The sequence below is a fragment of the Drosophila nasuta genome, chromosome 2L, assembly GCF_023558535.2.
Source record: "Drosophila nasuta strain 15112-1781.00 chromosome 2L, ASM2355853v1, whole genome shotgun sequence".
NCBI classification, from domain to species: Eukaryota; Metazoa; Arthropoda; class Insecta; order Diptera; family Drosophilidae; genus Drosophila; species Drosophila nasuta.
The window spans coordinates 27,294,626-27,321,944 of NC_083455.1; the positions used below are offsets into that span (position 1 = coordinate 27,294,626).

The following is a 27,319-nucleotide window of genomic DNA, read 5'->3' on the forward strand; positions in this document are numbered from 1 at the left end:
CTTCAAACACCTCATCTTAACTAATGATATCAAACTATTCGACTTCTCTGCAACTATCAACTATCAATAACAATCTCTAACTTCAACGCCTCATCACACTTTTTATCGGATATAAATAAATGCCAGTATGTATTCTATATATTATGTGTTGCCAGTAACTGAGACGGAGATACATAAAGCATCGGCATTGAGACATGCCGGATTAATGGACTCCAGTTGCCGTGATCCATTTTTGTCGACAACAAACACATCGAAGTTGCGCAAATTGATGACCAAACGCTTCTGCACCTCGGTCACGCACATTTTCAGTATATCATAGGTCTCTTTTGGGTTGAGATCGGGCTTCCAGTAACGCTGAAAGATGCTGCCACAGAACATGCTTCCCAGGCCATGGCCAGCATGATTGATGGCCTGTGAGGCGCCCAATGAGTCGATGTAATGCAGAGCGGGTCCTTCGCGTACATCGTAACCGGCCAGCAACATCGACACCTGATATCTGGTATTAGTGCGTATATAATCGGCCAGATTCTTTCGCGTAAAATGCGCCGCGGAATTCGGACTCAAATGATAGCCATTAACTATTTTATATTGTTGCAAATGCTTCGAAATGTAGTCGGTAAACTGCAGCGTGTCCCCGCCGTCGCCAATCGCAGCCAGCATTGCAAAGTCAGACAGACGATGAATTTTCGACTGATCTGTGAATAACATTTTAATAGGCATCAAGAAGAGATTTTATGCACTTACCGTCTCTTATGAACATAACAGACTTGGCTTGCATCGTATCGCAAGCCAGCATCACACAGTCAGCGCCCTTTACGCCCAAAATCGTCTCCATCGCCATCGTGAGGCTCAATTTTGATAAAGTTCCTTCAACAATTTAAAGTGTAAACATCAAATTTTAAATGCACAATGTGAATGACAACGTCACGCTAACTTGATCACGGTAAGTCTCGAAAGTATTACATATTTACTAGTTTTTAAGGTGCGAATTTGTTTTTATTATGGTTAAAAAAAATAGAGAAAAAGAGGTTTAGATAGCTAACATATGTATTTAGTAAGCGATCAAAGTAAAGAACGAATTGTAGCTTAGGAAATTTCCGAGTTCCATGGGTAAAGATGATGGCAGTCCTTAAAGAATTACTCTTTACTAGTTTTTAAGGTGAAATTTTAGTTTAAAAAGAAAGGGTGCATCTTAAGATATTCATAGCTTTTTCATATATGCACTTATTGAGGTGTTTTTCTTGAGTCTGCTATCAAGGTAAAGAACGAATAGGCTCCCTTGCAGTTGCCTAGAAAAGTGGTCAACGCAATGGGAATAACATTGCCAGCCAATAACTTAGGGAATTTCTGAGTTCGCTGTGCAAAGATGATGGCAGTCCGGCGATAAACGATGCTCTGCTCAACCCAATTGCTGTTGAAAACCGCATAGTGCAAACGTTCGAAAACATCTTCTACCAAAGTGCCGTAGTAACAGATGGGAAATATTTGCATAAACAAGCCATAGATGAAGAATATGTAGTAGAAACGATCCTGTTGGGTTTCCACGTAGAATACCAGACCACACATCGCTGTGCCCAAAATGATGGCAATCACAATGAACTGCACCAGCATGGGCCCCGAAATCATGTCCATGGCCAGATCAAGAAGTCTGCAAGTGATAAATCAATTATTTGTGATACTTACGAGTAGGATAGTTTACCTATAGAGTTGCTGTTGATCACGTATGCAGTTGAAAAGAAGCTGTTCGTTGGTTCGTTCATCACTTTGATCATCGTAGCCAATGAGGCCAATGCGATTGATGAGCAGCTCGCAGTTCCTTGCGACGAGACAGAGTGTCAACGGCGGAAAGAGATCATCGACAAAGTTCTGCAGTATTTGCGTTGTGATGGACAGAAATTGATAGGTCAAAACAATCACATAGTTGCTCAACGAACTCTTCCAATCCAGCGGAAACCATGTGGGAAAAGGCAGCGTCCGTTCAGCAATAAACAAACAGGGCAACTCCGTTGTGATGGCCACACAACAGAATGTGGCAATATACATTTTCGTGATCAAGCTCAGCTCTTTGCACATGGATTTGTGCATCATGTGTTGCGGCTCGATGTCGTGGTCCACTCGCTTGTCCAGCTCAACGAGCACTTGCTCAAATTCGTTTAGCTTCTGCATGCGTCGGGTATACATCAGAAACTTGGCCACAGTGGCAACCGATGTGATGGATATGTTAAAGTTCATCAGATTGTCCAGTGGCAGCTCAAAGCTGAACATGGCCATCAGCAGCGTCATTGGATACACGACGGTGGCCAGCAGATTAAGCACTACAGCAAACCAGAACTGATGGCTTTCGTATGCTCTGTCATTCAAGGCGACGGCTCCCAATAGTTGCCACACCCGCCAATTGAGTGGGAAGTAGACACTCTTGATTGTCCTAACACTCTGGCTGGTCATGGCTCCGATGTCTGTCTGACAGTTTGAATCTGAATTTCGACTTTTATACCAGGGTCAGCAGTGGCAACTAATTTTGCTCGACAATTATCGCCATCAAAGCCAAAGAATAATTGCGGGAAGTTCGAAAAATCATTTTATAATTGTGAAATGTTTGCCAGATGCTATCGTCGCACAATCAACTATTGATTCGCTATAAATTTAAAAGCCGAAACTGTGATTTAAATTCATTTTTGACTGTAACTGTGTTTGGAGTATGTCGCAAAATCGTTTGCAACGTTTACGAGTGGCTCATTGCGTAATGCAAATGCAGAGTGTTGATGATGATGATGATGATGGTCGGTCCGTGCTTCAAAAGCACTTTTGTATGACAATAATTTTGCAGCTTTTCCGCACTTGAACACGCTTTCAGGCATCCCAACTTTGGGTTTATTCATTATCCCAACACAGTCCAACAGCGCTGCTGCATTTAACTGTCTCTCTCACCCTCTTCCTGTCTCTCTTCTATTGTTTGCAATTTTAATGTGATGGAAGTGTGCGCAATTCTGAATAATTATCACATCCTATTTTTTGAAATGGAGAATATATATTTCCGCAATTAAAAGCATATTTCTCTAGTACACTTAAAAATAATGACGACCCATTGTTTTTCGCCTTTCAATCATTATAAAATTATTTACGCTGCAATTAAAGCAATTGAGAGAATCGCATAAATAAATTAAGCATCAAACTATAAAGACGAAATTTGTTAATACCTGTTTTCGATTGAATCGTCTCCTCGTATCCTGGCATTTTTTGACAATTATATTCCTTACATGTAACTCACTCACTTGACACCTTTCCTGCACAAGTTGCAAAATGTCTTTAAACTTAAGCGGATCGAGTTGTCCAAATAACTTTATTATGCCTCGCTGTTTGCCCGATATTGTGCATGTGGCCAATGTTCTTTTGTCAAAGACTGCGTCAAGAAGAGCCCGAGTTGCCAGCGAATAGCATTCCCAGTCTATATTGTTGAATTTACTCCGATCGGCCTTTGTATTGTTTGCTCCAAATGTTACAGTATCACCAATGAATATTGGCGTCGCTTTCTGATTGTCATTTATCTCTACTTGCTGTACAGGACTTGAGATTTCTTCCTCGTTGTTCTCTTGGAGAATTGCCTTTAACTCATCTATACGCAATTGCAATGCCAGCACAAGGTGTTCCTTTTTTGTCTGTGTCTGTCTGTTCCTTTTCTGTCTGTCTAAATATTCAGCGATAATAAATTGAAAGTTTGTACATCTTAATGCGTTGCATTTTACTTGTATCGATGCCATTTTCGATATATTTTACTAAGTAATCGATTGCCAAACTGCACTTGAATTTCTCTCCTAACTGTTTTTTTTTTTGTTGGGTACACACTTTTCTTCTTACGCTTTGTAAACATCGATTTGCGATAAGTGCCGTCAACTTGCGTGAATTTATATTTCAATCGATATATCGATAAATTCCAAAGGTTTGTAAGGGTTAGAAAATGTTGCTCGTTAGGAGTGTGGGAGCTATGTAAATAGGAATTAGGCAGAAATTAGGAATATGGAATATGAACGGAGTTTGTGCCTTTTGCATTCAGATGAGGAGGAGGACAATGAAGATCATTTGAAGAGAATATCAATGTCTTTTAGCATTGACATATTGGATAGTTTAAAAAAGCAAAATCGATTCCACAGTTTAAACCAGACAGCTGCCTCAGAGCGTCATTGTGAGTACGAATATCGCTTCCTTCAAAAATATCTTACGTATTCCATGTGAATTTTAGCTCGCACTCCAGGCGGAGGCCTTTTCAGAAATAGCTTGTCTTTGACAGTGCCAAACAAATTTTATGCCGACAGTCATCAATATTCCAAGCAATTCGATAAATCCTACAAGAAAATATCAAATGAATATCGCAAAAGGAACGTCACAGCTTACGATACCTATAACTATAGGCCAACAATTGCGAACTACGAGTCAGCTTATCATCATAATGATCGCTACTCTTCAAATCCACGTTGGCAAAACGTTATAGGGAATTACGCTTATCCAAAGCCCTTCAAATTCCACCGTAGCCAAAAGAACTATTACGATCCACGATATGAGGAACAAGAAATAACATATAACAAACCCCATAAACATCATTATCAGCGCAGAGAGTCGTATGATGACGACATATTTGGCAATGCAAGGCGTAAAGTTATGTACAAAAAAGAAAGAGCACCACAAAATAACTATTTCGACGATAACTTAGACTATTATAATTGGGATAGTGCAAGGAAGTATAGAGACAGATCACACAAATCAAAGTTCCCTAAACACAATGGTTTTGGACTAACTGCATTCAGTGATACTTCACGGAATCCGCATCGACGAAAGTCCGGTAGAGATTATGAACCACACAACGATAGGAATTATGAATACGATGATTCAGACATGGAAGCAAACTACCAAAGTAATTACATTAATAGGCCAACATTGAGGCAATACGATACCAGCTACTATAATAACGATCAGATGTATAATATGGCGGCACCTAGGAAAAGAAAATCGGTGACTTTGTTGGATCAAAGCTATGAGATACCATACAATGCACTGAAACGGACGGGGAAGATTGAACGCAAGAGCATATATCCAGAGCAACACGCGCTGTCAACGGAGGAAATTCCCCACAAGAGAAAATATCCCATGCCGCTAACAGATCATAGATTCGATTCCGAGGAGGAGATGGAGATGGAACCACAACCGGAACCGCCCAAACGCAGAGAGTCGGGCACTGATGTATGCTGGTCTAGATGCATAGACAATAGTTTGCCAAGAACCTACCAAAGATCGTCCCGCAATTTTAATACTTTCACGCGGCCCGATCATAGGCTAGAGCGTGGATCATGTCAGAAATGTCGGAAATCTCTAAAGGAAAAGATATCTGGTTTCTTCAAAAGATCCAAAAGCAAATCTCGTCGAGGATGCAATTCTAAGCGGAGGGGTAGTCAATACTGTTTGGATAATTCCAAATCTCTCAGCAGCTTCTCCTGCATTGTTGTCCAAAGGAAAACACCGCACTGCAGATCAACAACAAAGAAAACGACTAAATGCATACCCTATCCAACGGTTTACAGAGACAAAAGTTACGCTCAAATGGCAGTTGACGGGGAAAGCGATATTGTGTCCCAACCATCTACTTGTCCGAAGGTAAATTCCAAACAGTTTGAAACTGGAACTTCTAAAGCCTACCGTGAATCTTCTAGACAATGCGAAGCATCGCAAGTGAATGTTGAATGCCAGAATGCCAGAACATATGGCTCCAAAAGGGATGTTGCAACGAGAACATGCTGCAGGCCGGCTTCCATGGATGACCTTGCTGCCTCTAGGACAGCCCGCCATAGTTCTTGCAGTGCCACAAGAAAGGATCCCGAACGAAAGACCAGTTGTGGAGCCAGTCAAATTAAGTACGACGAGAAGGCAGACTCTTGCTCCGAAACTTCAATCGATAAAAAGCCTCAGCGTAGGAAGTCCGCTTGCACTTGTTTCCTAGATAATGATAATACAGATTGTCTAAGGGACAATTGCTCGCGATCTTCCTATTCCATGGATGGCTCAGTTAGACCATCAGCATCTCCGCCAAAGAAGAAGAGTTACGTTGCTTTGTCTCCCAATCGCAACGCAAGCTGCAAACAAATCTCTGGCAATGGCGAGACTGAAACACAAATGGAGTTCGGCAAAAGGCGCTCTGTAAGCCAAATGAAGCAGAGCACTATTAATGTTTGTCTGAAGATCAGTACAGCTGATGGTAACTTGGTGGAACCACCTCAGGTTATAGCCACAGTCGAGCCCAATCAAAATCAATTAGATTACAATAGGAGCAGCACTACGTTAGAATCAAGGCTCAAACCGAATGCCAGTGAAAATAACTTTGCAAATGTACGATCTTCTCGTCGTCATAGTCTGCAACCCAAGCCTATAATATCAAAAGCTAAGAAAAGTATTTCGCAGTACAATGTGAAAGAAAAAGCATCTTGTCTGGACACCCGCAGAGATGAGCGTGAGATACGTAGATCAATTTCCAAGGTGGAATTTGCCAACACCTCGCAGTCCAATCCCAAAGCGGAATTCCCCATTCCCAGAACGGAAGCTGCAGAGATCTCTTATCCGACAGAAAGCCCGAAGATGAGCGACCCTTTACGACCATCTTCTTTAATGGAGGAACTGAAGCAGGAACTGATGGACACGCTAAAAAACGAACAGAAGTTGCTATGCCAATGCCCACCTCAGTCGGCACCCATCTCACTATATCCATGTATTCCACCAAATAGCACTTGCCCTTGCCCCGCATTCCCAGTCGCAACAATTCCATGTTGGACACCGCTCTAAGCGCAACCAAATTGACAGTTTACCCAACAAGATGTTTAGGCACCGAAAATAAATAAATCAAATTGTAAATTCGAAATATTTAACTGAATAAGAGATGTGCGAAAATTTAAATTTGTTTACTTATCGAATCATAAATATCGATACAATAGAGCTGCATTTCTGCGATTATCGGTAGCATCGTCGAAGCCACGCTACAAATGGATCGAGCTTACAAAGTATATAAGGTGTGCAGCAACATGCAAATGATGCGGAAATATCACATAGTCGAGAAAATTGGCAGCGGCTCCTTTGGGGACATCTTTAAGGTCGTGCGCAAGGATAATGGACAGCAGTTTGCTTTAAAATTCGAATCAAAGGATGTCGGATATCAGCAACTGCATTTGGAGTATCAAGTTTATAGTTTCTTGTCGCCTGGCCTTGGAATAGCTCGTGTCTACGAATTCGGGTGGGCAGCCAACGGTAAAGTGATGGTCATGGAGCTGCTTGGTCCGTCGCTGGAAGATTTGTTCGGGTACTGTTCGTGCCGCTTCTCGCTGAAGACTGTGCTGATGCTGGCCATGCAGATGATCGATCGCCTGGAGTATGTGCACATGAAGGGTTATGTGCATCGCGACATCAAGCCGGACAACTTTGCGATGAGCGCTCAGACGGACAAAAATCTGCTTTACCTCATTGACTTCGGTCTGGCCAACCGATACATGGATGTGACAAAGAGGGAGCATATACCATTCGGGTGGAAGAAGGACCAGATCACGGGCACGTTGCGCTACGCTTCGCTGAATGCTCAGCAGGGATTTGAGGTGTCGCGTCGTGATGACATGATATCCCTGGGCTATGTCTGGATGTATTTTCTGCGAGGTAGTTTGCCCTGGCAAGGTATGATTGGTCCCAGGAGACAGCGTCTGGAGCGGATCGTCGAGTTGAAGCGATCGCTGAAAATTGATGAATTCTGCAAGGGATTTCCTGACGTATTTGCCAACTATTTGATCAATTGTCAGTCGTTGGCCTACAATGAGGAGCCCAACTATTTGAGCATCCGATGCAGCTTCAGCGATTTGTTCACTAGCCTCAAATATATCAACGATGGCGTCTTCGACTGGTCCAAGGACAAGAAGAGCAGCGAGGAGGACGACAAGGAGAACCAGAAAGCACAGAACAATGCCGATTGAATGCACATTTTGTAAAGCATCTTGCTAAAGAATAAAGTTATCGAAGAGTGCTTCTAAAAGTAAAGAATAAAGTGATTAACAAAGAGCGATGAACGTCTGAGAAGCTCAACAGTTTCGAATGTAAAGATGAAATCTTATTGGGTTAATGATAAGGGCGACAGCTGCTAAATAATGCAGATAAATAAACATGTTGTGAGGAGGACGACAAGGATAATCAGAATGAACCTAATAATGCCATTTAAACGCACATCTTGCTGAAGAATAAAGTTAGAGTACTCTTAAAAATCAGGAGATTAAGAGAGATCAACGTCTGAGAAGCTCGAAATGCAAAGGTGGAAACTCTTTGGTGCTAAATAATGCATATAAATATACAAATTGCATATATATTTATCAGCTGTTGGCCAGGGTATTTGATTTCCGGCAATCGGTAGTTAGGTAAAAGCCAGGCCAACAGATATTTGCAGTTTCCTCTGGATGCCATTCATTTTACAGTGTGTCCAAGGCTGTCAGAGCTGCCAATTTGGAATACACAATTGCAAGTTTTCTAAAATGAGTCCAATTAACACAACTCAGATTTGTGCAACGTTTGCATTTTCTCAGTGTGTCGTCGTCGTCGTTCTTGTCGATGGGGCATGTTGATGTGAACGTCTGTGTATGTGTGTGTGTGCGTGCGGGTGTCCTGGGCCCGAGCAGCTGCCAGAAATGTCTGTTAGGGCCAAGTGGCAGCTGCAGAGGAGCTGCAGTTGCAACGTTGCAGCATTCGTAGCATTCGAACTAAATGAAAACGTTGTAAATGGCAGCATCCAATTTACGTTTGCAATTAAACTGACACCGAACAGACACTTTTGATTTAGCTTGCACATTTCTGACTTTCGTTACCGACCCCCTCTCCCCACCCCTCGAGGGAACATGACATGACATATAACGCTCCGGATTAAGCCCTGTCCCACAGAAAACGTCAATTGCTCTTCGAAGATTTATTAATACTAGTATGTGTGCAACACTTCTGAGTTCTCATCCAGCAGTTGGTGGCATCCATTCACTCTACAGGCTGGAGCTGTTGTCTCTAGCACAATTACCATGCGACGGCATCGAAATATATTTGTATAGTCCGCCATTGTGATTTGTAATAATTTTCATTTAATTTCGTTTGCAAGTCTACAAAAACAAAACACGTCTCTGTTTGCTGGCGAAGCAAAGGCCAACTTGTCGACAACAAGTGTGCAAAAAGGAAAAGTGTGTGTGAAAATTGCAGGAAAAACAATTGCAGGCAAGCGTTGCAGCTAAAATTGTTATACCCTGTAGCAGTCAACTGCGGCAAGTGGGTAGTAGAAACGGACGAAACAATTTCAACACTGTATTCTATCTTCAAACACCTTTACTTTTAATTTACCTTAATGTTTTGCATTCCACGAAAATAAAGGTAAAATAAATTATAATTTCATAGGATATTTACTAGTCGCTCATTGTTTTGTTGTTGTTGTTGCTGCTTCGTTGCTCTGCACATAATTACATGAGAGAAAAAGAAGAAAATTAGTGTCGAGATTTGCGCTTTTGAGCGCTTCTCACCAGGTGAAAACTTTTAATGAGCAATTTTCTTACAAATTTTCCAAGTGTTGCCGCATTTAATTTTTTTAATTAAAATTTCCGTGGCAAAGGGAGTCCAAAGTGGCAGCTGCGGTGTGGGGAATGACGGCCCGTCAAGCAAGAACCCTTCCAATTAAAAAAATTTCTTCAACTGACCACTGAAGCTGATGCCTAGAAATTTATTAAGCAAGGGTTTCGAACCTCAAACTGACCACCAAATGCCACGACAAGAACAAGAGAAAGAGAGAAAGGAAGGTCTTCAGAAGAGGTGTGGTGAGTTTGTCCATCACTTTCAGCATCAATCAGAGTGAGGTCTGAAGAGGTGCTTTCGTCTGGGGGTGTTTGTATTTATCGGTCAGACTGTCGGCCCTTCCCCATGTTAATGGCCAATTGACACGCCACTTGGCTTTGACGTGCGCCCACTTTGGCTAAAGAAATGTTGCTCTTTATGTTTCTTTTTTTTTCACACTCTACCACGATTAACATGTGTGTGTGACTGTGGGTGTGTGTGAGGGGTTTCACTTGCCACCCCTATCGCTTTGGGCCTGTAATGAGGTGCTAACTGAGCGTGCTGATTGCTGCCATTTTTGATAAGGTGTCCGCATTAATATTTCCCTTGCGTTTATTCACACCGTTTTCAACGAACCCCCTAAAAAGGTGTGTGCATACAGATAAGGCATAAATCATTGGGTTGCAGGTTTTTGGGATTGGCGCATTGATTGCGAGTGTCGATTCTTGTTAAACCCCCTACGCATGTCTACTTATTAGGGGTCTTAGTAGCATTGACTGACAATCTGGAATATTTTGAATGTTGTAATGCATCAATATAGCTAAAATAGTCTTTGGTATATTTTCAGTATTTTTGTGGTATATTAATTTGATATATTTTATAAACGGGTATTTGGTTATTTTACAGTCTGGTATATTTTGAACGAAGTACTGTTAAAATAAATATAAAATAGCCTCTGGTATATTTTTAGTTTTTTTGTGGTTTATTAATTTGGTATATTTTACAAGCGGGTAGCTGTCTTAATTGTTTTGCGTGTGGTACTGTATAAATATACCTAAAGTGGGTTTTGGTATATTTTCAGTATTTTTGTGGTACATTAATTTGGTATATTTTATAAACGGGTATTTGGTATGTTTTACAGTGGTATATTTTGAATGAAGTACTGTAAAAATATGTGTAAAATAGCCTCTGGCATATTTCTAGTATTTTTGTGGTATATTAATTTGGTATATTTTATAAGCGGGTAGTTTTCTTACTTGTTTTGCATGTGGTACTGTATAAATATACCTAAAATGGGTTTTGGTATATTTTTTGTATTTTTGTGGTATACTAATTTGATATATTTAAAAATTAATTCCGCACATTTGTGCTGTTATTCAAATTGGGTAGCGGGTATCTCCCAATCGAGCTCACTCGACTGAAGTTTTCTTACTTGTTAGTGTAGAGAGCAATATTGTTCGAGCTGGTTGAGTCGAGTTCACCGCCATGGTCAGTTTGAAGGACCTTTTTGCAATTTCTAGCAAATTATCATAAGTATTTTCTATGCATTTTATTTGCATTCCACTCGCTTGGCATTTGATTTGAGCTTTTGCCAAGCAGATTGACATCAAAATGCATTGCAGAGTCGGCAAATTGAATTGCCTGTTGTCAATAAAACATTGCATTTCCCTAGCGAATGGCTGCGCAACCTGCAGCTGCCCTGCTTCTATGCGCATAAAGTAATATAGTATAAAGTATTGTAGTAGTAGTAGTAGTAGTAGTATATATGTGTGTATGTGTCACAGCTCATAAAGCATTGGGGACTGCCAATACGAGAGAATTGTATGAGAAATGTGCACAAATTGCACTTATAAATAAATCAAATAAAAATATCTTGTTATTATGGCAGAAGGACACACTCTTCGCTGTTTCCTGTTTGCTATTTCCTCTCTGGCTTATTGCGGCGAATTTTGTAGCGACGCAATATTGCGTCCCAAATTGAGTTACATTTAAATATTTTGCCAAGGCAGCTGCAGCGAGTCCACTCCTATGTAGAGCTCAGCTCAGCTTAGTTATGCATGTGTGCACACTGCTCGAATGCATTTTTTTGGTTGGCAATTTTCATCTTTTAGTTGTTAGAAATCGATTGCTGATTTCAAATAGCGATATCTGGAACTATAGTGTTGGATAGCAAACGTTTAATTCGTATAATTTCGATTTCCTTTTCGTGCTTGCGAATGGCCAACTGGGCGTATAATTGATTTCATTTCCGCGCCTGCCACGACAACTCAAGCAATAAATTCAGCAGCTACACAAAAGCTACCTCTGAAACTGATACGATAAGATCACAAATAAATTTGCATAAAACTGCATTTAGATTAGCCACAAAACAAGTCGGCGAATAACCGAAACCCCAAACCGAAACTCAAACAGAAAGTCAGACACAAATCCGAAAGGCAAAGTCGAGTGGGGCAAAAGTTTGCACGGTTGGGAAAGTGCAGAAAAGCGCTGCGAAAATAACTCGCAGAAAATTGTTAGCAGTGCCCAGTGATTAATTATCTACATGAAAGCGTGCTATTTACAGCTTTAGCTTCCACCACTCGCGGCAATCAACAAACTCTGCATGTGTGTGTGTGTGTGGTGTGGTGTACTTTGTGTTTATGGAGTGTTTAGTTCTGTGCCAGCGCGATTTGCGCTCTTGATAAAAGCGAACAGAGTTACGTGAAATGCGAATTGCCGATTTCCATAGGGCACTTTATCTAAATTAAAATCAAGCGAGTCTCCCCTGTTTGGCGCTCTGTTATACCCTGTAAATGAAAGACTAGTTGAGCTGATCGAAGTCTGACCACAGCTTATAATACCTTTGACCCAAAATGACTTTTGTCAAGGGCCACACAACTGACGATGGTAATGATGATGATGATGATGATGATGTCACTGCTGAGTCAAAGAAGTGACGTTAAGTATACGCCGCGGTGCCACGCAAAAGTTAGTGGCCAAGAACAACACAATGCCAAATGCTGTTCTTCTCCCGTCTGTCGCTTTAGTTGTCTCCAGGTAAATTGTGTGTACGAGTATTTCAATTTAGCCAGCGAATAAATTGCCAGCAATAAAGTAGAAAAAAAAGTGTAATTTGTTTGGCTCGTTTGTTCTTTGTGTCATATCTGCCGGAATGTATCTACTCTCTCTACTACTCTCTCTCCCTTTCTCTGTCGCTCTTCAATTTGAGTCTGCGGTGTCTGCGACTGAGCGATGAGTTTCTTATTTTAATTTTGATTATGTGGCAGCCGACTGTCGGAAATGAACGCATTCTCAGCGGATTTCTATCTGCAAGTTACATTTACAAATTGCCCAACGCATTAACCCCCTCTCCCTAGAATTGATGTGGCACAAAATTGAGTTGTATGCCACACACACACCCTCACAGTTGCCACTCATTCGAAACGCATTTCTTGGCAGTTTTTCGCCTTCGCCTTCTGCCCTTGCCACACATAAATAAATGGCCACTTAGCTCTCATACAATGCAACGTGATGCCGTTAAGTCGATGCTTTTAGCATTTGATTGACACGTGAATGCCACAGCAATAACAACAGCAACAACAACAGCAACATCAACACCAAATTGCTGGCCACTTAGCAACGCATAAACAGCTAGAAACATCACTCGATTGGAGCGAAAAGCATCTTGATTTGGCAGTTTGGGCAAAGAGCTCATCATATTTGCGCATAGTTGAAGAAATAATCCAAAAATGCTAAACAAATATCGACTTGGCCAAAGGAGAGGTCTTCTTATGGTTTTGAGAGGTCTTCTGATGGTCATAGTCTTGGGTGTTGATTCGTGCAGCATGGAAAATGTCAAATGCTGTTGGCGCAAGAAGCTGCTAACATGCAAGGTGATGTCAGATAATGAACTGATTCGCAGGAATGAAATGTAGATGCATATGAATCTCAAAGTACGTAAGCATTCCATGGCAGTGATTTTCATTTATTGCCATTTCTATAAGTATTAAACACGCCTTATTTTATGCCATTTAAACATGCTTTGGATTAAGGGGAAACACCAAGGTTGAATTTGGGTATTACTTTTCTATCCATTGTCGTATAGTTTAACTTTCTTCTAAGCTCTCTTTAGAACAAGAAAAACAACGATTTTTGATCATTTCAAAACTTTGGATTAAGGGGAAACATCAAGGTTGAATTTGGGTATTACTTTTCTATCCATTGTAGTATAGTTTAACTTTTTTCTAAGCTCTCTTTCGAACAAGAAACACAAAGATTTTTGATCATTTCAAAACTTTGGATTAAGGGGAAACATCAAGGTTGAATTTTGGTATTACTTTTCTATCCATTGTAGTATAGTTTAACTTTTTTCTAAGCTCTCTTTCGAACAAGAAAAACAACGATTTTTGATCATTTCAAAACTATATTTATCGCAGCACATGTCTTTGTTTCGTGCTACATCGCTCAAGTCTTATGTAAACGATCAATGAAACTTCACATGCTACACTTACAAATAAATGCGTAGTAACTCAGGGATAGATATTTCTTTTTTACATAATGGACATTTTTGTTCCAAATGCGCAGCAGTTTTGATGCATTCCTTACAGAATATGTGTCCACAGCGTGTTGCGCACGGCTCCCGCTGATGCACCGAGTTCAAGCAAAGCGGACATTCGTATGACTTCACAACGGATGTGTTTGCATTGTCTATTGCCGTGCTACGTGAACGTTTCGGTGACGATCGTGTCAAGTCAATGAGCTCTGCATCTTCAGCTTGAACAACTAGGCGACGTCGCTTGACACGCACCGGCGACGAATCCGAAGGATCGAAGGAAATTTCTACCCGGTTGACAACTCTGGGCGTTGATGAGCCTCCGTCCGATCGCCTCAAGCCATTCCATTTGCGTTTGGCCTTGATAATTATTTTATTAACTAAAATAATACCATTAGTAGAAAGAATTGAAATAGTTTTGTTGTTTTCGTTTGCTCACTGTTGGGAAGCTCATCACGAATCCCCTGCAAATTGAGCTTCAAACTGAGCCCCGGTTGCAATGAAAATAATTCACCTCCCGAACTCTCGTCATCGCTGGAAGTCATTTCTGAGGACTTGTTTTTTACACCTATCTAGAATAACGAGAAATGTTGGAATAAATATCGAAATTCTGACACAAGTTAACTTCTAGTATGTGATGCATTTTTATAATATAATGCGCTCCAATTTGCAACACCTTTAATATAATTCATAAGTCGTATTAATTTCATTTATTATTTACTTGCTTTTAATTAATATTTTCTGCGCACACAACCTGTCACTTACACATCAATTAATAAGAGAAGGAAAAATGGACAGTGTGTCCATACAATGATTTATCGATAGATCGATAAGTCAATAATGTGTATTTTTATACAACTTACGCAACTTTATAGTGATGGGAGATTACAAGTACAAGTATTTTCTAGTATTTGCTGCGAACATTGGGCAACCCTAGATAAAACCCAATCAAATTAACATATAACATTATTAATATATACTTAGACTTATGTATATGTATATGTATAGAATATTAAAGGAACCTCAGTTACGAAACATAATGAGATTTTATGTGTTATTTTTCATTGTTTCCTCATTTTTGTTTACTTTAGTCTAAAAAAATTATGTAGGTTAAATAATAGTTTTATACTGCTACAATAAATAAAATCAATAAGAGCTTTAACTGCACCAATAATAATTTTCATTGTTTCTCCGTTGTTTTTTTAATTTAGTTATTTTGTAGTCCCGTTTTTCTTCTTAATTCTAAGAAACTTCTAGAAGGTAACGGTTTTATGAAGATGTCTCCCAATTCAAGCATCTTGAATCGTTTCAGGTTTCTATGTTTCTACTATTTAATATTGAGAATTGACAGGTGTTAAACAAAATCGTATGATATTTTATCATTTCATTTAAAATGTGCCTAACTCTTGGATTGTGCTGAGTTGCTATTTTGAATCTTAGACCTTTTTTATAACATTTTTGAAATGGCCTTTAAAAGTTCTTATGATGGTCATAGTCTTGTGTGTTGATTCAGAGAATGAAATTGATAACTCACTATGGATTCATTTATGTAGTCATTTGCAGTTCATGAATACTGTGAACAACACATCAGCATGAGGGTAAACATATTGCACTCTAGAAGCTAAGCACCTACTCAAAAAACATTAAACGCACACACACACACACTTATATAGTATACACATCACATAAGCACTTAAACAGCATGTCAGCTTGAGGAACGCTCGTTCGAACGGTCATTTCCTGGATGAAAAAAGGTTCGGGGTTAACAACTGATGGGCCAAAATGGGAAGCAGTTAGCATAATGTCTGTCGGCACTGACGGCAACTTTACAATGGCCAACTTGTGGGCCATTAACCAAAAAATGAGAATAAGTTCAAGACATGCGAAACGCTTATTAAAACGATACTTCAAATTCCCCCCAACCCAACTGACATACCAGGATAAGGGCGAAGGATATGCGACACATCCGGAGGCGCACAAGCTTAGGTAATTTAGATTGTGACTACTACTACCGCTAACTGACTTGGACCCCAGAGCCGCCCCAAGGTTGACATGCAGGTTAAATAGATTAAGGATATCGCTTACCACCATAGAAAGAGAGAAAGAGAAGGTTGTTCACCTGCCGCCAAGTGAGCGAAAACTGAAAGTAATTGCCAAATATTGAGACAACAACAAGCCACGAAGCAACTCAGCACTCAACACACGCACACAGACACACACACATAAACAGAGAGTGGCTGCCAGAAGCCAAGTTCCTGCACCAAATTGAATTATTAATGGTGTTGTCATTGGCTTGAGACTTGGCCGCGTGACTTTAACCTGCTCGTTAACGGACCCCAAAAATAGAAACTTGTTTGTCCAGCAAAACAACACAATTAAGTTGTCAGTCATCGCGTTGCAAGGTCTCGCCCCGCAGTCAACAGATAGGAACTACTCCCCAAATGAAACCCGAAGCAAGCTGCGCAACTGATTCTCATGCTACAAGTTGACTTTCGCTTTATTATTTGGGCGTGAACTCTTAGGTTTTCTTTGAACTGTGGCAAAGGTGTTGAGTGAGTTAGCGTATTGGATTGAACTGAAGCGAAGGTGACTATTATTAAGAGAAAGAAGTAGAGTCTAAAGTCTTAATCGGAAATGTTTGGTCAGTGAGATATCCACTACCACTTTTCCGATGGCTATATATTGACAATATGTCATAGAGTATACAATATACCAGATTGCCAATCAAACCAATAAAATTCTAAATTATACTGAAGGCTATACTTGGTATATCAATATACCATTACATTACAAATAAAATATTATTATAAAGTATAAAATATACCAGATTGCCAATCAAACCAATAAAATTCTAAAATATACTGAAGGCTATACTTAGTATATCAATATACCATTATATTACAAATAAAATATTATTATAAAGTATAAAATATACCAGATTGTCAATCAAACTAATAAAATTCTAAAATATACTAAATGCTATACTTGGTATATGAAAATACCATTACATTAAAAATATATTATAAAGTATAAAATACATCAGTCTGTCAATCAAACCAACAAAAAAACTAAAATATACTGTAGGTTATATTTGGTATATCAATATACTAAACTATATACATATATAGGGTTGGAGATGACTCTTTCTGCAATTTACTTACTTTTCTGCAGGCACAAAGTTATACTACCCAATTATAGTTGATTATAAAATTGAGTGCAAAACAGTTTCACATATTTAACACCATAAATTGTCAACATGTTTCACTTTGTTCTGTCAACGCCAAGTCATGTTAAATGTGATAAATGGAAAAGGTCATCTTATCTATAAAATACGAATTAATTTGCTTACTAAATTCAATTCGATGCGATGCCATTTCTTTAATTAATAAATTCAATATTTATGTTTGCCAAACGTGATAAATAAATTGACGCCCGAGTCCGAGTTTACTAGCTTTATTTGCCACACCCGGCAAACATGGCAAGAGCGGAGGAGAGAGAGGAGAGAGTGGGCCATGTGGTTGGTCATCGATTGGTATTTTTATGTCGTCTGACACTTAACTTTATTAATTTTTGCTGCACTGCGTCTTAGTTTTAATCACTTTCGGTCCCGCGTAGCGTTACGAATGACAACACACCAAATGACTTTCGTTTCATTTGGTTCTTAGCTTCTGGTTTAAGGCAATTTTATGAACTCATTTGTTGTTCGTTGGCTGGGCCACATAAAATATCACAATTAATTTCGTGGGGGCCAACAAGGAAATGTAATTAACGTGTAGTTGTTTGGACTCGGTTTAAAGTGCCATGGACATTGAATGCATAAATTTATCGAGTTCATAGAGCCATCGGCGGGTGTGTGTTGTCATTTCATTAAAAATGCAAATTTCAAGCACAACTTGAGGCGCTCGACAAAGGCGCGATTACGCAGTTCAAGAGGCCATCATCATCATCATTGTTAACAGCGAAAGACACGGCAGACGTTAGACAGCAGAGCTAAGCTGAGGCTGCTGAGCTGCCTAAGGGCTGACAATGTTTGGGGAGGTGACAAAGTTATCTTCAAGTGGGCACCGAGTGCGAGTACAAGGAGTATTTGTTGCCAAACAACACACAGTCGACCAGCGTCGCACAAAGGGACGAACGTGCCAAGTGCGTCAGCTGCAGGACCTCATCCTAACACCCCAAAAACACTTCACCAAAATGCACCTTGGGCAAACAATGGCGGCCTTCTCCACAGCCTGAGAGAGAGAGAGGGAAAGAGAGAGAGCGCCTTTGGGGGAAATGCATTTAGATGATGTCTGCTGCATATGTTGATTCTACGTGAATGTGTGTGTGTGTGTGTGGGTGTGTGTGTGCTGCTGCTGCTGTAATGCATTGTTTATGTGCTTGCAATTGCTATTAACTAAATGTCAACGCCATTGCTGCGATTATGTTTAGACTGTGTTTCACTCACAAGCGCTTCGGGCTTTGCAAGCTGTCTGCAGTTAATATTCCAACAACTTAAGATATGAGCATATATATTATATTTAATGTAGAGTATTCATTAAACTAAATTGATGACCATTGTAAACGATCCAACGTGCAAAAACGCCTACTTATTAGGGGTCTTAGTTGCTTTGATTGGCAATCTGGTATATTTTAGAACTCCATGGTATATTTTGAATGTAATACAGCATCAATATGCCAAATATAGCCTATGGTACCTTTTGAATGAAATACTATTTCAATATTACAAATATGGCCTTGGCATAATTTAGTACTTTTCCGATATTGGAGATGGATAGCGAGTATTTTATACTTGAGCTCAACTGTAGCTTTCACTTATTATTTCTTGACTGATGAGTGACACTATTCTTGATAAAGCTCTCGAGCTTTTAATCGTAGGGTGAACAAATCTATAAATAACTTTAAAATAGTTTAGTCGGTCTTCAAGCTATCAAGCTTGATAACTTTGTAATACTCAAAGCACTTTGCTCTTGATAGAAACGAACTGAACGTTCGTTGGATGCCAATATATCTTCCATCTGTCAATTTGCGAGGCTCATGACGGCGCGCACATGATGTTGAGCAGTAAATTTATGAATTTTGAGAAATGCCGATGCCGATGTCGGTGCTGATGTCGATGTCGATGCGAATGCGTCGTAATATTAAAATTGAACACGTAGAGTGGAGAACGTGAGGCAACTGACAGCGCACACATGAAGCATTGGAATAGTTTCTTGGCAGTTTGATCAAAGCTTTAGGCACTTAGTATGACACATGTTTCTATTTTCTATTACCATTTGCTTATTATTAATAAACGTATGAATTTTGTTGGAGGAAGAAGCCACAGATGAAATATTAAAAGCCACAAGGCAAAATTGTGGATTATGTGGAAGCTGCACAGTTGTTGCTGTTGCTGTTGGTGTTGCTGTGGCAATGTGAAAGAGGCTCGTTTAGTTGCTGTTTTTGGCTGGCATCCACAATAAATTGTATTTAAAATGAAAGAAGCTGGTGCTAGCTCCAACTAACGTGCTTGCAAATTCCAGGCACGTGCGAATTCATTCTGATCTCTCAGCTTAAGGATGGAGAGAAGACAGCAGGCAGCAGGCAGGACACGATGTTTGCCTTTTGACGTTTACAAATTACCCACAGCTGGCACTGCCAAATGCTAAAGCATATTCTAGTGTGTGTGTGTGTGTGTGTGTGTGTTCGGGGTGCTATATTAAACGTACATATGTTTAAAGCCAACTGACACAACATCATCTCCTCGCTCTGCTGTCCGCTGTCAAAACAAGTACAAACATGTGGCACACTTACATTTGTCAGTGTGATTGCGACTCATGAGTGCGAGTGCTGCATATGAGCGTTTTGTGAATGAATACCATTCACCTTCTTGCTGCCAGTTAGTTTTTAAACCCGCTACCCATAGGATAGATGGGGTATTATAAGTTTGTGCCGACGCCTGATCTTAGTTGCTTTGGCTTACAATCTGGTATATTTCCCACTCTATGGTATATTTTGAATGTAGCAGCAATTCAATATGCAAATATACCAAATTTACCATTCAATTTACTACATATACACTTTGGTATATTCTTTGTATTTTTTGCGGTATATTAATTTGGTATATACTAACTTACACTATGGTCTTTTTGAGTATAGTACCAATTAAATATACCAATATTACCGATCCAATATGCCAAATATACAGTTTGGTATATTTTCAGTATCTTAGAGGTACATAAATATGGTATATTTCGCACTCTATGGGTATATTTTGAATGTAGTACCAATTCAATATACCAATTAACCAATTATATATATTAAATGTATACTCTTTGATATATTTTTAGTATTTTTACGGTATATTAATTTGGTATATACTAACTTACACTTACTATGTTTACAATCTATTTCAAACGCTAGTCTTTTTGAGTATAGTACCAATTAAATATACCAAATATACCGATCCAATATGCCGAATATACGGTTTAGTATATTTTCAGTATATTTGAGGTATATTAATATAGTATATTTTAATATTAATAGTACCAATTCAATATACCAATATACCAAATTTACCACATATACACTTTGGAATATTTTTAGTATTTTTTTGCGGTATATAAATTTGGTATATACTAACTTACACTTACTATGCTTATGATATACTTCAAACGCTATGGTCTTTTTGGGTGTAGTATTAATTAAATATACCAAATATACTGATCCAATATGCCGAATATACTGTTTAGTATATTTTCAGTATCTTTGAGGTATATTAATATAGTATATTTTAATATTAATACCGTACTGCTTTGCTTTTATTCGCAATAGATACCGGGTATCTCCTAGTCGAGCCCACTCCGTAGTTTTTTTTGTGTTTCCCTCTTGTTGTTGTGGCGCTTGCATAATTCAGTGAGCCTTCGGTCTCATCATCAAATTGAGCGACCCACCTCGTTAGTCTTGTAAAACGATGTCAAAATTGTCTGCAGCAGCAGCAAAACATTTGTTGTTTCAATTATTTAAATGTAATTTTCCAAATTGTACTTACTTTTACGCTTCAAATTCGAAAACAAAACGCAAATATGCTTTACACTTTTTGCGAGGGTTCCTCGATAAGTGAATGGAATGTGACTCAACGTTTTTTATATGTTCCGAGTTGTCATATGTTCTAGTTACTAAACAATCCTCGTGTATGTATTATTTACGAAACATTTATAGAAATTGATTTCTTTGACTGCCATGAGATGCAATTGTTTTGGCCCTCATTGTTGTCCTCAATGTCCTTGTGCCACATTGCGTGCAATTAAGCACTTTAGCTGCAAACAATAAATAAATGAAAGACATTCCGTTCACAGTACGTTGGGGAGTTCATTTAATGTCTCAAATATATTTTAATGCGAGGTAACTCTTTTGATTTTTCCAACGCACAGTCAGAGCAAAGAAACATTCCTCAAGGGCCACTGGCAAGTGGCAATTATGTCCTCACCCGGCCATTGAGTGTGCACTCGAAGAGGTTAAAAGAGCTCCCCTCCCCTCTTCACCTCTTCATGCTGTTGACAAGGCCCAAATGCATTTAATTTCTTAAAGAGGCGCGTAATTAGTTTGCCGCTCCACGCTCTCCATGCTGCAAGCACTTGTGCTCGTACTTATACTCGTAGTACTTGCAGCACTCGCACTCGCAGTCGCACTCATAGTCATACTTATATTATGCAACATAATTCGAGGCGCCTCGGCAGCTGGCAGTTGGCTTGGCTTTTCGGGTTTCTTTGGTGTTGCCTGCCTCGTTGCCGCCTCGCTGCAACAGCGGCCACTAATGTGCCTCTTTGAGGTTTCGTAATTAATGTTTAATTGCTGCGAAACTTTGCTTGAGGTTAGCCTTGCATTTCCCCACACACACACACCCGCACTATGTAATTTTTCCTCATCCGTTCCGTTATTAAAAAGACTTCCACTATCTCGAGGCCAACAATGCACTTGAGAGCACAATATATATTTTTTGGGGCCGAGCACATAAAACTGTTTGCTAATTGCAATTATGCGTTAATTAATAAATCGTAGATAAATGTTTAATGCTCAACATTTAATTGTATTTCCCAAAAATTGTTTACGGGTCGTATGTGCAATATTTAAATTGTGCTACATCACAGAAGAGGAAGTTGCGAGCTTAGCTGGGGGCGCGGTCATGGCGTTTATGTAGAAAGTTTAATCGTCAAACTAAATCGCTTAGAAAGTGGAAATGTAACTAATTTACTCAACACAGCAAACACAGTGCACACGCTCGAAAGTTTTGGGCCATTTGCGCATCATAATGATAAAAGTTGTCAGTGCCGTTGGCCATGTGAAAGGTGTTTGCCGCAACGCAACTCTTTGGCCCGAGGGCAAAGGGTTAAACACACACATACACATACACACACCCACGCATATATGTATGCAAAAGCGAATTGCGTTTGATTATTGCTGTAAAATTGATTAATTGAAAGGGGTTCGCATTTCACATCTCAATGGTTGCTGCTACCTTTTCTCGCTTTTTGTGAATAGAAACGGGCACAGCATAATAAAAAGGATATAGACGGGGGGAGAAGGAACGGGGATAGAATACACTTGAATGGCAACATTGAATATGCAGACGCTCGAGGAGTTCACATGTTAATTAAATAGAAAGCCCAAACAGATGCCGCACAACACTGCGTATGCGTGATGCAAGGCACTCGACAAACTCAAGTTGCGTCAAGATGAGTTGAGTCGAGTTCAGCTCAGTTCTGTTCACAGTTGAAGGAGAATTTGTTTGGCAGACGCATTGAATTGCGGTTTATGGATAAGCACCACAGATGCGAGCATTGAGAGATAGGGACTTTCAATAGCAATAGGTTGGAGTGAGGAGCGAGGAGCGAGGAGCAGGGAACGCGTCAAGTGCTACTCAAAATTTGCAGAATTCATTTATGCAAATGAAGTGGCTTTTATGACGCCGCCTTCTCAGCATGCACAAGAGCCAACTACACTCGCAACAAGCTCCACAGAGTATGAGTACGATGGAGAAGCTAGAAAAAAAAATAACAAAGAAAAAGAAGCTAAACAGAGAGAAAGCAAGACTGAGGGAAGTAGTCGACAAGTAATGAATGAAATTTGAGCAGATTATTCAGTTCCTTTTGCGCAACAATTAAACAATTTACGTACAATTTCGAGTACTCTAACATTTTGTTAACTAATTACGCTTGGGATCAGCAGCATTTCGTATAGAGAGCTGAGCTAAGGGGGTGGCAACGGCGCCCCGAGGGGATTCTCCATCCATACTGCATCTACTCCTGCTGAGTTGAGTTGCCTGAGTTCATTTGCAGTGATGAACCTGAGCACATGAAATGAATACATAAAGCACAATTAGTAGCTGTTGCAAAGCTGTTGAAATGTTGAAAGTTTCAATTGATTCAATAGACTGATTTGGAAATTTGCTTAAGCATTTTAGTTACTATTGAGATTTTGTTGCTTCAGATGAATGCTTGACCCGTCGATCAACAGCACACACATTTAATCAATCAATGTATTATGCACTTTCGATAAGTGTGCCTCTTAAACGCTTCTCTCACAAATAATGAAAACAAGAATAAATTGATAAAAACTGTTAATAAAAGATAAAACTCTTTCATTAGTTTAAAAATATAAATATTGAATGACAATTACTTTAAACTTGCCAAGATTTCCTTGAACGTATATCATTGTATGTATATTAATAAAAAGATTAACTGATAAATATTGAATGTCAATTGCTTAAAGTTTTCATAGTTTACGAAGATTTCCTTGGACGTATCATCATAGTGGCCCTTTTAAGGGACTCTACATTATGAAAATCATTCCAGTAAATGCAATTTCTATCTGTCCCATTATATGTGCCAGCCAAGTTGCTAAAAAAGGAATGAGATTTTAGCATCAGCATTAAAAATTTTACAACATTTACTTACGCAGCAGAACAGTTGTTGTACCACCAAGCGCCGCTTCGATTCTTGGCACAGTTATTTGCATTATCCCGATCAAATGTGGCGAATTTCTGGCGATAATTATAACTGAGCGAATCACCCGCAGTTCCACTAGCTTTGCCCAGCGTATTCAAGGCATATTCTTCATCTTCGCCGCTAATCGCAAATTTCTCATACCTCTCAAAGACTTCTTTTCCCTGGAAGTCTTCGAGAATTACAAGCAACTCTTGGCTGTAATCAGCTGTTAAAGCGTATATTTTATCCAATCCCAAGAAGAACTCGCCATCTAAATCTCCAAATCCGTTTTTGTAAGTATTCCACTTTCGATAAAAGTTCACACTTCCATCCATTCTATTCAAAATGATAGTCCAACCTCCGCCCTGAGTTTTTGCATCACAGGCCACTCGAAAAGGATGTTCAATATATTGGGGAATATATATTTGGTAGACTCCACTAGTCTGTGAATAGGCTGTTGCTTCGGCACAGTTCGAATATATTTTTTTCATTATTATCCACTAACGCTTGATCTTTCTTCGCCCTGAGAAAAGGTTTTGTTTAAATTCATAAATTTTCTTTAAGCTATTAACTCACTTGAAATCGTAAATTTGATTAGTTTCATTGTACTGCGCAGTGGCATAACAAAGAATTGCACCAAAAAATATATAAATTATACTGAAAAACATTATTGGGATAGTAAAATTGTACTAAACTAATTTCAGTATATTTCCCTTCTTTTATATAGAAAGCTAGCTTTTCTTATCATTAAATTAAATACTTGAGATTCCAAGTGTTGAAGATAGTAAATTAATTATCGCAATTGCACTTTGTCAACAGCGTAAAATGTTTTATAAGAGTTGATCACATGGGAGAGTTGTTCGTTCTTCTTTTTCTTAGTTTTGTGCTTTGAGGTCTCCGTTCTCATTTCCCAAATCACTTGCAAACCTGTGCACACTGATTTCGAATGGCAGCTGAAAAAAGTCGTATACGATATAAATGCAACAAATCTAGGTGTAATATGCATGTGGAATCAGCGAAGCTTTTACGATTCGGCCAACGGGGATTATGTGCTCAACGGTTTGTGCAACTGTCGCTGTCACTGAAAGCGGGGCAACAGAGAGAGAAAGAGAGAGGGAGACGAGCCAGTTGTTGATTAAATAAAAGTAGAATCATCACAAAAAAAGGCATGAACACAAAAATTAAAAAAGAAAAAAGAAAGTTGAACAAAAGGCAAAATGCAAAATGAAAACTAAACTAGAAAAAAAGTTTACTTTGAACATCGATTCCCAGGACATTTTTTAGTGCAGAGCAGCAACTAGTGAAAGAGCGAATAGTCATCGTGTAAAAGAGATGGAGAGACAGAGTGAGAGAGAACCAAAGTGAGAGAGAGAGAAGCTCTCAGAGTGCAGCGAATAAATAATTCAGGCCGAAATGTCAAACAGCGTCGTCTAAGGATGATTTCTGCGGAAGTTGTTGCCAACGTACTCTCTCTCCCTTTCTCTCTCTCTTTCGCTAGCTATCTCTGTCTCAGTTCTCCCTTCCTGGCTAGAACTTTGGAGCATGAATAAGTAAATACATTGTCTGGTGCCCTCAGCCTCGTTCTTACTGCCGCTGCACACCAAAGTCCGTTGCTCTTCATTGTTGAAAAGTTGTTGACGTTGATGCTCGCTACGTGTAAAAAAGGTGAACAACATTTGTAGACTCGCAATTGAAGTGACGTATCACACGATGCCGACGCCGCTTAGCTATTCAATCTACCCCCTCCGCCCCCTGCCCCTTGCCACTTGCTTCTTCCATCCCAAGCCCACGGGGCGTCATGTCATCTGTCGGCCAAAGTGACTTCTGGTGCCGCACACGTCGCAATTATTTGCAGCAAGTTGAAATTTATACGCCACAAAACTTATATTCCACAATACGAGTGCACACGCACATTTTCTCTCTCTCACAATTTCTCTAATCTGCAGCTCTAAATAAATATATATATCAAACTGCCACAAGAAAGTAAAACACAAACAAAGTGCCAACCTCGGAATTTTTGGGGTTGCTCATTACTTGATGTGAGTTTATTAAAAAAATTTGTGCAACCGTCTCGCAATATTGAATAACAAGTCAGAAAGCTACAGTCGACTATGCTATGTGCTCGACTATGTGCTCGACTATGAGATACCCGCTCTACCAAACGAATATACCACAAAAATACTATAAATATACCGAAAGCAATATTTGATATATTGGTATAGTACTACATTTTGAAAGCAAAAAAGAATGGTGTTAATTTTAAAATATAACAAAATAATATACCACAAAATACTAAAATATACCGAAGGCTATATTTGGTATATTGGTAAAGTACTACATTTTAAAAGCAAAAAAAAAACGGTATTAATTTTAAAATATAACAAAATAATATACCACAAAAATAATAAAATATACCGAAGGAAATATTTGATATATTGGTATAGTACCTCATTTTGAAAGCAAAAAGAGCGGTATTAATTTTAAAATAAAATACCTCTAAAATACTAAAATGCTAGATACTATACAGTGCAAAATATACCAGATTGTGAGGACTTAAGATCCGTTGCTATATTTGGTATATTAATGTAGTACTTCATTCGAAATATGGCATAAAGGTAAAAATATATTCGATTCATTTTAAATTATTCCAAATTAATATACCACAAAAATACTATAAATATACCAAAGGCAATACTTGGTATATTGGTATAGTACTACATTTTGAAAGCAAAAATGAGCGGTATTCATTTTAAAATATAACAAAATAATATATCATAAATATACTAAAATGCTAAATACTATACAGTGAAAAATATACCAGATTGTGAGGACTTAAGATCCGTTGCTATATTTAGTATATTAATGTAGTACTTCATTCAAAATATGCCATAAAGGTCAAAATATATTCGATTCATTATAAAATATTCAAAATTAATATACCACAAATTACTAAAAATATACCAAAGGCTATATTTGGTATATTGATATAGTACATTTGACTTCTGCCTGTTACATACATTTCATTGAGGCCCAAAGTTATAATACCCTTCTACCCCATGGGTTGCGGGTATAAAAACATTTGACTTCAAGGCTTAAAAATCACAACACTTGACGCACAATTCGAACCCCATTGGAAACCACCCCCCTTGGCGTTATGGCATCACGGAAATCCATGGCAGCTTTTGTACACTTCTTTTTCTCTTCTCTTCCCTTTTCGCCCCTCGATACGACACTT

At 39.0% G+C, this 27,319-nt stretch overlaps 6 protein-coding genes across 8 annotated transcripts; 2 read left to right on the plus strand and 4 right to left on the minus strand.

Moving 5' to 3' along the window:
• Nucleotides 1-76: 76 nt before the first annotated feature.
• LOC132792862 (probable proteasome subunit beta type-2) lies at nt 77-934 on the minus strand. Of its 2 annotated transcripts, none has more exons than XM_060802389.1 (2): nt 745-863; nt 77-690 (listed from the first exon to the last, which is right to left on the minus strand). In XM_060802389.1, exon 2 carries the CDS (start codon nt 658-660, stop codon nt 142-144), a length of 519 nt encoding a protein of 172 aa, XP_060658372.1. In that variant the 5' UTR covers nt 661-690; nt 745-863; the 3' UTR covers nt 77-141. The 2 variants fall into 2 exon arrangements, with proteins under 2 accessions (XP_060658372.1, XP_060658363.1); XM_060802380.1 differs by having other exon boundaries at nt 83-695; nt 745-934.
• Nucleotides 935-1,063: 129 nt separating this feature from the next.
• Nucleotides 1,064-3,794, minus strand: LOC132792846 (odorant receptor 23a). Its single transcript, XM_060802356.1, has 3 exons — nt 3,198-3,794; nt 1,700-3,123; nt 1,064-1,648 (listed from the first exon to the last, which is right to left on the minus strand). The coding sequence occupies exons 2-3, from the start codon at nt 2,443-2,445 to the stop codon at nt 1,225-1,227; spliced, it is 1,170 nt and encodes a 389-aa protein (XP_060658339.1). The 5' UTR covers nt 2,446-3,123; nt 3,198-3,794; the 3' UTR covers nt 1,064-1,224.
• Nucleotides 3,795-4,014: 220 nt separating this feature from the next.
• On the plus strand, nt 4,015-6,933 carry LOC132792833 (uncharacterized). 2 transcript variants are annotated; one of them, XM_060802343.1, is made up of 3 exons: nt 4,015-4,180; nt 4,238-5,643; nt 5,700-5,835. In XM_060802343.1, exons 1-3 carry the CDS (start codon nt 4,015-4,017, stop codon nt 5,727-5,729), a joined length of 1,602 nt encoding a protein of 533 aa, XP_060658326.1. In that variant the 3' UTR covers nt 5,730-5,835. The 2 variants fall into 2 exon arrangements, with proteins under 2 accessions (XP_060658326.1, XP_060658317.1); XM_060802334.1 differs by having other exon boundaries at nt 4,238-6,933.
• Nucleotides 6,934-7,016: 83 nt separating this feature from the next.
• LOC132792853 (casein kinase I) lies at nt 7,017-8,211 on the plus strand. Its single transcript, XM_060802369.1, has one exon. The coding sequence runs from the start codon at nt 7,020-7,022 to the stop codon at nt 7,989-7,991; it is 972 nt and encodes a 323-aa protein (XP_060658352.1). The 5' UTR covers nt 7,017-7,019; the 3' UTR covers nt 7,992-8,211.
• Nucleotides 8,212-13,970: 5,759 nt separating this feature from the next.
• Nucleotides 13,971-14,875, minus strand: LOC132796850 (uncharacterized). Its single transcript, XM_060808174.1, has 3 exons — nt 14,841-14,875; nt 14,559-14,691; nt 13,971-14,499 (listed from the first exon to the last, which is right to left on the minus strand). The coding sequence occupies exons 2-3, from the start codon at nt 14,662-14,664 to the stop codon at nt 14,075-14,077; spliced, it is 531 nt and encodes a 176-aa protein (XP_060664157.1). The 5' UTR covers nt 14,665-14,691; nt 14,841-14,875; the 3' UTR covers nt 13,971-14,074.
• An 8,917-nt stretch (nt 14,876-23,792) lies between these two features.
• LOC132798245 (angiopoietin-related protein 2-like) lies at nt 23,793-24,763 on the minus strand. The gene is made up of 3 exons (XM_060810030.1): nt 24,661-24,763; nt 24,055-24,607; nt 23,793-23,997 (listed from the first exon to the last, which is right to left on the minus strand). Exons 2-3 carry the CDS (start codon nt 24,573-24,575, stop codon nt 23,880-23,882), a joined length of 639 nt encoding a protein of 212 aa, XP_060666013.1. The 5' UTR covers nt 24,576-24,607; nt 24,661-24,763; the 3' UTR covers nt 23,793-23,879.
• Between the last annotated feature and the right edge of the window lie 2,556 nt (nt 24,764-27,319).

What these genes read in the sequence shown, in the direction of transcription:
- LOC132792862 (XM_060802380.1), bottom strand. Translation starts at nt 841, where the DNA reads ATGGCGATGGAGACGATTTTGGGCGTAAAGGGCGCTGACTGTGTGATG. An exon ending in TGTTATGTTCATAAGAGACG is followed by an intron (nt 696 to 744) that starts GTAAGTGCATAA and finishes TGTTATTCACAG; the next exon opens with ATCAGTCGAAAATTCATCGT.
- LOC132792846 (XM_060802356.1), bottom strand. Translation starts at nt 2,445, where the DNA reads ATGACCAGCCAGAGTGTTAGGACAATCAAGAGTGTCTACTTCCCACTC. An exon ending in GATCAACAGCAACTCTATAG is followed by an intron (nt 1,649 to 1,699) that starts GTAAACTATCCT and finishes TATCACTTGCAG; the next exon opens with ACTTCTTGATCTGGCCATGG.
- LOC132792833 (XM_060802334.1), top strand. Translation starts at nt 4,015, where the DNA reads ATGGAATATGAACGGAGTTTGTGCCTTTTGCATTCAGATGAGGAGGAG. An exon ending in AGCTGCCTCAGAGCGTCATT is followed by an intron (nt 4,181 to 4,237) that starts GTGAGTACGAAT and finishes TGTGAATTTTAG; the next exon opens with CTCGCACTCCAGGCGGAGGC.
- LOC132792853 (XM_060802369.1), top strand. Translation starts at nt 7,020, where the DNA reads ATGGATCGAGCTTACAAAGTATATAAGGTGTGCAGCAACATGCAAATG.
- LOC132796850 (XM_060808174.1), bottom strand. Translation starts at nt 14,664, where the DNA reads ATGACTTCCAGCGATGACGAGAGTTCGGGAGGTGAATTATTTTCATTG. An exon ending in TCGTGATGAGCTTCCCAACA is followed by an intron (nt 14,500 to 14,558) that starts GTGAGCAAACGA and finishes GTATTATTTTAG; the next exon opens with TTAATAAAATAATTATCAAG.
- LOC132798245 (XM_060810030.1), bottom strand. Translation starts at nt 24,575, where the DNA reads ATGAAAAAAATATATTCGAACTGTGCCGAAGCAACAGCCTATTCACAG. An exon ending in TACAACAACTGTTCTGCTGC is followed by an intron (nt 23,998 to 24,054) that starts GTAAGTAAATGT and finishes TTCCTTTTTTAG; the next exon opens with CAACTTGGCTGGCACATATA.